Here is a 12,664-nt window from a genome sequence, read left to right on the forward strand (position 1 = left end):
ACAGCAACACCATTTTCTATTACATTAATCTTTAGTCTAAAAGATAACAAATGTAACAAGATAGTCAAAACAAAGTATTTCAGGTAATTTTATATAGCAAGTCCAAATTTGAACTGAACTACCCAAACTCATACAACAAATATTTTAAGTACAAATGTTGGAACACAGTTTTACACTCCTCCAGGAACTCATGTGAGCCCTCCCAAAGAACTATAAAAATGATAGAGCACAGGGAAGATCCAAGATGGCGGCGACCCAGCAAGTCTGAGTCTATAGTGCTTCTCCCAAGACTTGGGCAAAGTGGGCCACCCACCTCTACCACACTTACCAAATCATTTAAAATAGTTTTTACTTAATGTAATGAGTTGCTCAGTACTAAATTTAAACAGTCTAGTCTCCTGTAAAAATGACTAGGGGGAAAGGAGCCCGCAGTTCCCTGCAGGCAGGAGCCCCTCCCCCACCCTCCCCAGCTGCAGCAGGGGCGTTCGCAGCCGCCCCGGGGGACTTACCTAAGGTGGCAAGCCTCGTGGAAATAATCTCCAAACTTGACCCGAAGATCCATGCCTCATCGAAGAGTCCCAGAGCAGATCGAATTCACTCTTGGCTGCGCTATAAAAGCACGACCAAGACATTGAGGAAATCGAGCACCACGTCGGAGGGGCAGAGCTAAAGGCCGTGACCTCCAAGACTATAGCAGAATCGGCCATGGATCAGGTCCGGACTCTCGAACAGCAAGTCCGGACCTTAGAGAATCACATCGACGACCTCGATTATTTGTTTGCTGGGCCTTCCCGAACGGGAAGAGGAAGGCCAGCTTACAGTGTTCCTCGAGCAGTGGCTTCCACGGCTGTTAAACCTGGAGGCTGGATCAGGCCAGGTAAGGGTGGAATGGGCCCACCGGGTTGCAGTGCGCGGGCCTGGCTCGAACCAGCGCCCCCATCCGGTTCTGTTCCGGCTGCAGAGCTACAAGGAGAGGCAGATGCTCTTGGAAGCTTCCAGAAATCTTGGGAAAGATCCCCGAGCCATGATTTATAAAGGATCCAAGATTATGTTATTCCAGGACTTTTCCCCAGCTTTGGTCCGAAAGAGGAAGGCGTTTGACGAAGCGAAGAAGCGTTTAAGGGACTTAAACATTCAGTACTCCTTGTGCTACCCAGCTACGCTATGCTTCAGCCATGAAGGGTCCATGTACAACCTTGTATCGCCAGAGAAGGCCAAGGAATGTTTGGACTCTTCGATAAATTGTAAGAGTTCATTGATGTTGCTTTACTGAAGACATTTTTAAACATGAAACAACTGAAGCTACTATGAACTTTACATGAATACGAAGTGTTCTACCTTTTCAACTAAGCACCTTTAGTAAGTTGTTCCATATTAAACTTGCATATTCTTGCCTTGAATTGATGGGGAAAGGCTTTTTTTTTATAAATTAGACTTTTAAAACTGGTCTATATCTGTCAAACAACATACCACAAAGGCAGATTGGCCAATCTATTTCTCAAAATGGAGAAAATCTTTACTTTTGTTAATGTGGCGACTCATTTAAAAGAGAAAACATTACAGTAAATGAAACGTAAATGCAATTTTAAAGTTCAGAGAACAAACAGTTCATCATGAACAAACAAAACCAAGTCACAGTTTAGCTTTCAGTCCATGATGTTCCATTTGCCAGATCCTTGATCACAGTTTATACATATAATTCGTAACCTCAGCTAGAAGTGCTATATGAGATGAGTGCAGTGTAAACAACTCCCCACAAGGAATATAGGATAAGTCAAATTCTAATGGCTAGCTTGAGACTAACAAAGCCTGAGCCTGCTCTGAGCAGTCACAATGAAAGATTTTGAAGAGAAAGTAAATATCAACTCAAGGAAAAATAAAATGAAAAATGTCAAGAAGTCGATTTATGTAGTGGATATCAAATATCTCATCACACCATTCACTATCAATGACCTAGAACTATTTTTCATTATTCCAGCAGAAAAAGCTTCAATTGTTAAGGAATTAATTCCAAAAGATGAAATATTACTGTGATGCATGTAAATAATCCAATGTTCTTGCATAAAAAAGTCAAGCTTTCAACATTTATTTATTTATATTTACACTTTATAAGCATTCACCTTAATGCCAACAAATTATGAATACAAAATCAAAAGAACTGCAGACACTATAAATCAGAAACAGAAGCTGCTGAAAAAGCTCCGCAAGTCTGGCAGCATCTGTGAAGAGAAATCAAAGTTAACATTTTGGGTCCAGTGACCCTTCCTCAAACCATAGATTCAGTCTGTGTTTATTTGTAGGAGATAACACAAGTCCCCAGATAATACTCATCAGCTGGATGCAATTGATATTCAATTAATGCACTGTCTCTGGGGCTTGTACTAAAATTTGAACGATAATATTCTCTCAAAACAATGTTAGGGTGTTTAAGTCCACTGTATGAACATCTAGCCGTATTACTTGCTGGTTATCATTTTAGTGAGATTTGAAAAATAGGTAGGTATGTGCAGCAAAACGTAAGACAATGATAAATATATATTTTTTATTCGTTTCCCACTAGTTTTACTATAATTCATTCATCGGATTCAGGCTTCGCTTTTTCAACAGCATTTGTTCTCCAATATCAGTTGTTCTCGAAAAAGCGGTGGTGATCTTCCTTCATGAACCACAGCAATCCATCTGGTATACGTACACCACAATGATGTTCAGACAAATTTTCAGGATTTTGAGCTAATAACATTTTAAAAAGTGATATAGTTACAAGTCAGGATGGTGAGTGACTTGGATGGGGAACTTGAAGGTGATGCTATTCCCATATATCTATTGCCTTGCCCTCCTAGAAGGTTTGAAAAGTGCTATCTAAAGAGCCCTGGTGAATTTTTGCTGTGTCGTTTGTAGATGGCACACACTGCTGCAATTAAGCGTTGATGATGAATGGTGTAAACATTCATGGATGTGGTGCCAATCAGTTGGACCACATTTGCCTGAATGGTGTCAAGCTTGAATATTGATGGAGTTGCATTCATCCAGGCAAGTGAGGATGAAGGAGGAGAAAGTGAGGACTGCAGATCAGAGTTGAGAGTATGGTGCTGGAAAAGCACAGAAGGTCAGGCAGCATCCAAGGAGCAGGAGAATCTATGTTTCAGGCAGAAACCCTTCAAGTGAGGATGAATGCAACTCCATTACAATTCTGATCCTGTGCCTGGTAAATGATAGATAGACTTTGAAGAGTCAGAAGCAAGCTCCTCACTGCAAGATTCCTAGCTTCCAACCTCCTCTCGTAGCCACAGTATTTATATGGCTACTCCAGTCAGTGACTGGTCAGTTGTAACCACTGGGATGTTAATCACGGGGTAAATATGTAACTTTTAAAAACTGTACAGTCAGATTACTCTGTATTATTGCAGCAGACCTTTTGTTTTGCCTACAATTTCTCTCTTTTAGTCCCATCTTTCTTCCCGTGTCCATTTTGCTTTTTGCACATAATAGTGCAGAATTAAAAGAATCTAACTTACACATCCTAACTTGGTGTCTGTAAACAATCAACATTGTCCAATCTAATTAAGGAGGCACAGAGTTTGTATGCACACCTCACAAGTACCAGATGTCCTGTCAAGGAGCTGTGCTGATTTTGATTCCTAATAATCATATATTCCAGTACAATAACAAAGTCTGTAGGCAAATGTAAATGCAATGCATTACTGCAATTTCCACAAAATCCAGACCATTATATTCTCTATGCCCAGTAAAACTGCAAATTATGAAGGAAAAATGTGAACACTTAATTAAAAATCCATTTACTTTTCTTACTTTAAAAGAACTATGCAATCAGTGCATGATCAGATCTATTTCAGGAAGGACAACTGGGAGATTTTACAGTTTGTACATTCTAATATGCATTTCTTTACAATGAAACAATCCAATCACCCAATGAGGATATCGATGCATGACATCACTGTTTGATAGCTTCAGTCCCAGGAAAAATTTAAAGATTACTGTGCATGGCCAAGATCACAGCTATGCAAAGAAAAACTAACCACAGAATACAAGAACCAAATATAGAAAATCCCAATAGTCCATTTAATTAAAATGAAATTTGTCTCATTCACAGCGAAAGAGCAGAAAATGTAGCATTTGATGCACAAACACCAGCAGCTTAGTAAAAGCACACAATGAAAAGGAACTTGATTTATTCTGTGACTACAAATGAGATACACCCTCTAGTTTTCCTTCAGTATGCTAAGAGTTTCTGCAGCATCTGCTTAAAAAATATCCCAAATTGCAAACTGACACTTATGGATTAGGCTTGTACTCAATCATTCAGTTACTCTGCAGCTCAATAAAATTCAATATGGTCAAGCTGGCCTGATAATCAATTAAAGAAAAGATCTTCAAATGCTGATAGACATATGCACCATAATTTTCTTCTCAAAATTTAAGTAAACCATTAATATCTTCAACTAATCTACATAATTAAACAATGAATTTAGCATTTCACAGGAATAGTATTTGACAAAATCACTAACTGTTTGTCATAATAAAAATGACTGGATCACCAATATAACAAAATATACTCTTTTTCAACATTATGAATGTAAGCTGTCAGTTATGGCTCTTAAAGGATATCTCAAAGTACAGTTCAGGATGTATTCTTGCAACCCAGTAACTATGTATCAACATCAGAATATGTTTAGTCATTGCTAGTGAAACAGGTTCAATCACTTAATACTTTGATCAACAATGTTTCGGCAAACTGCATGTATTTTTTACTATTGTTATTCTGCAAGCAAATACATTATTTCAGGAACCTTAAAATTATTGCACTTCTAATTTTCAGAAATTATAATTGACAAGTGACTTGATATTTAGCAAATTAGGAAATTGCAAAGTAGAGTTACTATGGCAATTGCTGCCATGGTTATAGCAGACAATGCAGTATGAAAAGATCATTATTACCAATATGTAACTTGCCATCAAAAAAATCACTTTACTCCCCTCCAAAAGAGTCATGGGGTTTAAAAAAATCAACTTGATGTAAGACTAATAACTAAAAACCAAATTGGTAAAGGTGCAAGTCTTAGTGAAAATATGAATTTGAAACAACACATTTTTACTCAGTTTGTAATAAAGAGCAAAATTATCATAATCCATGTGACAATGTGCAATTCATACCTGAAACTGTTCTGTGGAACTGCTACTATGCTCGTCTCCAGATTCAGAGTCTTGACGGTGCCTTTCTGAATTCTCTGGAGCCCAGTCATATGAAGGTTCATGAACCAAATTTTTTATTTTCTCTACATCTGGGGTTTCAAAATCTTGTGATTGACCTGAAATTCGGTTAAGATTTGTATCTCTTAAATACTGTGATGTACTTTCTCCAAGCCCTTTACTATGGTCACTAGCTTTGGCACTACTTTGGACTCCAGAAGACAAGTGGCTTCTCCCTTGAACACAAGCCTGGTTCTGTGTTTGACTTGTGCTTTGGTTTTTCATCTGGTTTTGTACAGAAGTCTGAGCCTGCAATTGTCCCATAGAAGATTTGAAAGAACTGGAGTAATCAAGTGGTTTGGAAAGATTTTCAGTGGATACCTGCAGTAGCTTGGCATCTGCACTTAAACTAGCAGATTTGATTTTAACAGAAACAGGTACTTGTTTCACTGGTGGCATCAATGCCTTCCGAGGTAGTTCTTTAACATACTGCGCTGGAAGATAAAAAGGCTTCGAGCCATCTTCCTTCTTAACCTGCCACCAATCATTATTTGTCTTCTTCAACAGAATATATTTTTCACCTTGCTTTATTGCGATCTTTCGATCTTTTGTCTCATACTCATAATCATACTCCACTTCAATATAGATCTGTCCTGGAATGATAGATATATCCAGTTTTCCGTCCTGTTCAGCCATCTCAAAATTAATTATTGTTCACTTTTTGAAGCTGGCACTAATCCACATGATGTGTTTTCAAAGTTGCGCTAAAGCTGAAGGGAAAAAAGACACATTAAGTACTGTTTGTTTATCCTCAGTATACTGAAGGTTATCAATTGATTGTAGCTCCATGACTGCTATTATTATCTCAGAGTTCAAGGCTCCAAAATTTCAGCTGGCAATCCAATGGTTGTCATCACCGAAAGATTGGGAAGCCCTGACATTAAAACCCAATGCAACTGTGTATCAGTTTTCTCATGTAATCTTAAAATTATTGCTCTGGTCAGAATTGAATAAAATCTCTTACCAAATCACAATCATTTTACAACAAATTATTTTTAAAACAAGTTTTCACTCCATGATAGTTAACTTGTACTATATATGTTGCAGAGCTGGAAATGTGTTGCTGGAAAAGCGCAGCAGGTCAGGCAGCATCCAGGAAACAGGAGAAACGACATTTCGGGCATCAGCCCTTCTTCAGGAATCTTGAAGAAGGGCTGATGCCCGAAACGTCGATTCTCCTGTTCCCTGGATGCTGCCTGACCTGCTGCGCTTTTCCAGCAACATATTTTCAAAGTTTGGTAGAAAATTTGTAGCTTGGGTGCTCGTTGTTGTGGTTCTGTTCGCCGAGCTGGGAATTTGTCTTGGAAACGTTTTGTCCCCTGTCTAGGTGACATCCTCAGTGCTTGGGAGCCTCCTGTGAAGCGCTTCTGTGCTGTTTTCTCCGGTATTTATAGTGGCCTGTCTCTGCCGCTTCCGGTTGTCAGTTCGAGCTGTCCACTGTAGTGGCCGGTATACTGGGTCCAGATCGATGTGTTTGTTGATAGTCTGTGGATGAGTGCCATGCCTCTAGGAATTCCCTGGCTGTTCTCTGTTTGGCTTGCCCTATAATGGTAGTGTTGTCCCAGTCGAATTCGGTTGCTTGTCGTCTGTGTGTGTGGCTACTAAGGATAGCTGGTCGTGTCGTTTCGTGGCTAGTTGGTGTTCGTGTATACGGATCGTTAACTGTCTTCCTGTTTGTCCAATGTAGGGTTTTGTGCAGTCCTTGCATGGGATTTTGTACATTACATTAGTTTTGCACATGAGCAAAACTAATGTAATGTACAAAATCCCATGCAAGGACTGCACAAAACACTACATCAGACAAACAGGAAGACAGTTAACGATCTGTATACACGAACACCAACTAGGCACGAAACGACACGACCAGCTATCCTTAATAGCCACACACACAGACGACAAGCAACCGAATTCGACTGGGACAACACTACCATTATAGGGCAAGCCAAACAGAGAACAGCCAGGGAATTCCTAGAGGCATGGCACTCATCCACAGACTATCAACAAACACATCGATCTGGACCCAGTATACCGGCCACTACAGTGGACAGCTCGAACTGACAACCGGAAGCGGCAGAGACAGGCCACTATAAATACCGGAGAAAACAGCACAGAAGCGCTTCACAGGAGGCTCCCAAGCAGAGGATGTCACCTAGACAGGGGACGAAACGTTTGCAAGACAAATTCCCAGCTCGGCGAACAGAACCACAACAACATATTTTCAGCTCTGATCTCCAGCATCTGCCGTCCTCACTTTCTCCTATATATGTTGCAACTTAAACACTGAGACAGACCTAGAGAAGATGTTAAAGAATACAATTTAGATAATACCGTGCAAAAAAAAGTGATAAAAGCCTATCATTAAGCTGTTAATAACAAACAGCAACAAAAAGGAAAATACAAGAGGTGAATTCAAGAAAACTATTCAATGAAACTACAAATCAGGGTTTAGATTTTCAGGTACAATGGTAATATTTACAATCCAGCAGATTGAACATTTCTCAAACAATCAGACAAAACACTACGTTATAAATACAGGAGTCTTGTGCTGTGTAACACTGATATCTCTACTTTCAGTCAATCTAATTTTGACTATTCATGCTTGAATTGTGAATTATGTATAGTGGTAACTTACTTTGGTAGTTCAAGGACTTGTCATGCATATGTGTTCATTATTCTTCTTTGGGACAATTATGGTTCTCAAAAGCCACAATGTCTAACTGGACTGAAGTAAGTACAGCCTTAAACAACCAATATTTACTTGTAATTTACTAAAAGCACAAGAAAGATATAAGCTTTAAACTCTGACCTTTTATCTATGCATTCACAGTGAAGTGTGGTAAAGTCTGCTTGATGTAATATTTTCATGTACAATATATACTAGTTGATCTTAAGTGGGTTGCTTAGTGAACAGGACTTTATTTCATCTATATTAAAATATGATTTCACTTGTTCAAGGTGTGTTCATGGCATTTTTAAGCTCAAGTTTTGTTATCAGTTTCATAATTTTACAAAAATTATAAAATCATCATTATATGTTAACTAGTTCTGATATTCTGGAATTCAGAAGAAGTCATAATCTAACTGAAAATGTTAATTCTGTTTCTACACAGATGCTACCAGTCACGTCGAGTTTCTCCAGCATTTTCTGATTTCATTTACAACAGACTGGTTTTAATTCTGTTTGGAAGTATACATGGATGTACTAGGGAAGACCAGTAATATTGTATAGGTATTGAAGCTAGAGTGTCTTTTGATTATTCAATTTGAGGTACAGCCAATTCTAGGCACTTTAGGTAATGCTTTGTGAGCACAGAATGGGTTGGAGAAGCATGGTGGAAAGATTCAGCAGCCTTCCATCTCTGAAATTTCATGAAAGATCTTCTCAAAGATTGCAGTTATGCTTTAACTGCCAAATAAATGTCAATTAATGTATACTTGCAGCATGAGGTACAAACAGAAGCATTTTGAGCATAATGGACAGAACTTAAAAGCCCTCCCTGAGAAGGGTTTGATGCGAAAGAAGCATTTAATTAACTGGGAACCACTAATTCAGATCCACCTCATCCTTTCATCAGTGGTACTCACCAAGCAATCAACAATGGTTTCATGGCCATCATTAGACTTTTAATTCCAGATTTTTATCAAATTCAAATTTCACCATCTTCCTCGACGTGATTTGAAATCCAGTTCCCAGAACATTATTCAGGATAGGCACATATATAGACCCTCCTCCTCCGATGAGTTTATTTTTAAATTAACCTCCATCATTTTTGATTGAATATGGAAGAACTGTAGTGCTTAGATCTGACCCTTTGGTCATTGAATTGCTTGAATCCTATCAATTGCTACTTATGCTGTTTGACACTCAAGTGGTCCCGTGTTGTAGCTTCAGAGTGATATCTCATTTTTAGATACGCCTGGTGCTGCTCCTGGCGCACCTTCCTGCATTGACCAAGATTGACTCCCTGCTTTGATAGCAATGGTAGAGTGGGGGATAAGCTAGGCCATGAGGATGGAGTATCTGGAATATAATTCTACTGGTGCTCATGATCCAAAGTTATTCGATCTGTTTGAAATCTACTGCATTTAGCACAATGGTAGTACCTAGTGCCACAAAATATAGTGGAAAATATCTTCAACATGTAAATGGGACTTTTCTCCACAAGGACCATGCACTGATCACTGATGTCAACACTGTCAGGACAGTCTACGGCAGGCAGATTGATGAAGGTGAGGTCAAGTATGTTTCTCCCTCTTGCTGGTTTCTTCGCGACTTGCTGCAGACCCAGTCTAGATACTATGCCCTTTGTGGCTCAATCAGCACAGTCAGCAATGGTGCTAATGAACCACTCCTGGTGAAGGACATCTGATAACTCCCAGAGTACATTCTACACCTTGCCACCTTCAGTGCTCCTCCTTGCCACTTTCAATGTCACCTCCTCTTGACTGTATACCACTGAGCAAGTATTTCTACTGGACATGTCCTGCCAGTTGGACAGAACACCTGGTTTAATGGTCTGCTCCTGCAGCCACAGTAATGAAGATCGAGACTGATATATTCTTTAGGATCAAGGAAATCAAGAGTTTTAGGGAGTAAACAGAAAAGTGACTTTGTGATTAAGATCAGAGCAGCCATGATGTTTTGGTAAGATGCAGCAGGTTCAATGGCCACATGGACTACTTCTATTTCTTACAGCTGAATAACATTCTCCTACAGATTAGATAATTAACTTCAAAAAAGTCACAACTATCTTCATGCGAGTCCCACTGGCAGAATTCCTATTTCATTTTTTACTTGGGTTCCTTCATGTCAAATTCAGCAAAAAGCTACTTTGATGTCAAAGACAGTCAGTCCATTTTGCCTCACCTCTGGACACTGCGTGATTGAAGATGATCATGAATTCTGCACACAGAATCAAACTAGTGTTGCTGAACAGATGAATGAGAATTGCCTAATAGCACTGTCAACTACACCTTCCATCAGCCATAATTGATTGGAATGAATTTGTCCTACATTTTGTGGATATGCCTTACCCGGCAACTTCCAGAGTCAGTAGATGCTAGCATTATTGCAGTTTTGAAACAACTCGGCTAGAATTTCAACTACTTCTGGAGGACACCAGAGCTGCAGCACCATAGCTGCAACACTATCAGGTGACTCTGTAATATCAAAAAATATCACATGGAGTTGAATGAACTGGTTGATGACTAGCATATGTGTTGATTGAGGGGGTTAACAGGAGTTCAAGATAGATTATTCACTCAACGATTCTAGCTGAAGGTTGTTGGAAATGTTTCAGGCTTGTCTACTGTATTCTCAGACTGAACTACTGACTGTGGATTAATACAACTCTGCTGATGCTGATCACCACTCCACCTCATGGATTCCTAGCTAAACAAAATTTAACACTGAACTTTATTAGGACATACGATTGAAAGATTGGCCAAAAAAAAGTTTTAAGGACGAAAGTGAAGTGGACAGAAGAGAAGATGTGAAGAAGGAATTCCTGCATTTAAAGCTTATATAGTCAAATAATACGACCAATGTTGCAGCTTTTAAAATTGAGCATGCATGACACTGGGCTTAAAGAAGCATAGATATCTGGGAAATTTATGGTGGTGGGGGACTAGATTGCCAAACGACTGAAAATATGGAAATTTAAAATAAAGATAATTACTGTTTAATCACAGGTCAGCCTACTTCACCAATTGGTGCAAATTAGAATGCAAATGCAGAGTTTTGGATTACCTCATTGTTATGGATGATAGAGTGTGGGAGGCAGGGCAAGATGGGTTAGAATAGTTAAGTATGGAGTAACAAAGGTATGATGAAGGTTTCACCAGATGACCTGAGGCAGGGCAGATACTTACAGAAAGGTGAAATACTAACAGTGCAGCTACCTGGCTGAAACTTCATCTTGGAGTTAAATATGAAAATTAGGTTGCAAAGTCAGTTCAGCCTCCAGGACAGGAATGGAATTGGTGGTGAGAGCAAAGAGTGTGCAGCATGGACTGAAGACAAGAAATTGGAATAGGATGAGGATAGATCCTTGGGAGAGAACAGAGCCAATGATGTGGGAACAGCAAATGAAGATATTGATGGTGATTCCATAGCTATTATTAGACAGATATAAATGGAACTAAGAAAGTTTAATTCCACTCAGCTCAATGACAGAGTGACATGGTCAACTGTATCAAAGACTGGAGGCAAGTCAAGCAGGCAGGTAAGTGGAGTTGGAAAGAAATGAGATTGGTTAGACCAACACCTAGCCAGTATGCTGGGTGAGAATAAGGAGGCCAGCAAGATAGCACTGAGGATGAGGGGGCTTGGGTCACTGCCATGACAGGATTGATACAACATTTTAAAAATGCCAAGTTAGGCACATTCATAAATTTATGCCTAACCTCAGATGCAGTCAAGTCTGGAATGCCAACAGAAGAGTAAGACCATCTGAAGGGTCGAGGCACGGACTGGGAAAAGCACAGCACCTGAAGGAGCAGAAATGAAAGGAAGTCTAATGACAGATGAGAAGGGATCTAGAATAGGCAAAGAGAAAAAAAGATTGAAAGACAAAGGAAACAACGATGTAGAAAAGAAAGCACTGGGTTCACAACTGGGTCATCGGGCAAAGAACACGTGCAAATGATCATTGGGAAAGCTTCTGTTATGTCAGCTGGTTATGTATCATTAATTAGCTTGCATATAGCAGCAACAAATATGGAATGCAGAGGCGACGATAGCAGTCAAAAGTCAAAGTCTTAACTTCTGCAGTGGGATGGAATCAGCAGGGAGTACTGATGAACCCTTGTTAAAATTTGGTGTACCGTGCAAAAGAATGAAGTAGTTATCTGGGCTAGAGCATCACAGAATGCACAGCAATTCCTGTTGGAATGAGGATCCAGAGATGTTTGGACCAGTTAAAGTGTAAAGATAACAGTAAGGTTAGAGGCCAATACATGATCTGGCAGTAACAGTGAAATGCATTTGCCAGTCCAGCGTGGTATATTGCTGGGTAGTAACCAAGCTTTAGCTAAAGCTGACAAACCAGAATAGTCCAAACACGAACACCAAAGAGACAGAGACCCTCTATCAAAGCAGCATTACTACAGAATCCCTAGTAGGGAAACAGGCCATTCGGTCCAACAAGTCCACACCAATGTTCCGAAGAGCACCACACCCAGACTCACCACCCACCCTACCCCTATAACTCTGCATTTCCCATGGCTAATTCACCTAACCATCACATCCCTGGACACAACGGGCACTTTTAGCCTGCATATCTTTGGACTGTGGGAGGAAACCGGAGCAGCTGGAGGAAACCCAAGCAGACACGGGGAGAATGTGCAAACTCCATATAGATAGTTGCCCAACACTGGAATCGAACCCAGGTCCCTG

The 12,664-nt window shown here is 39.8% G+C and overlaps 1 protein-coding gene across 10 annotated transcripts in view; it reads right to left on the bottom strand.

The window, feature by feature from the left end:
- The window catches only part of arhgap12b (Rho GTPase activating protein 12b), a 196,597-nt gene that overhangs the window by 182,354 nt on the left and 1,579 nt on the right, over positions 1–12,664 (bottom strand). For all 10 annotated transcript variants that reach the window (XM_072576100.1, XM_072576099.1, XM_072576097.1 and 7 more), the window contains exon 2: positions 5,173–5,978. In XM_072576100.1, coding sequence (XP_072432201.1) covers positions 5,173–5,904 — 732 coding nt within the window. In that variant the 5' untranslated portion in view covers positions 5,905–5,978. The remainder of the gene's footprint in view (positions 1–5,172; positions 5,979–12,664) is intronic.

The sequence above is a fragment of the Chiloscyllium punctatum genome, chromosome 8, assembly GCF_047496795.1.
Source record: "Chiloscyllium punctatum isolate Juve2018m chromosome 8, sChiPun1.3, whole genome shotgun sequence".
Taxonomy (NCBI): Eukaryota; Metazoa; Chordata; class Chondrichthyes; order Orectolobiformes; family Hemiscylliidae; genus Chiloscyllium; species Chiloscyllium punctatum.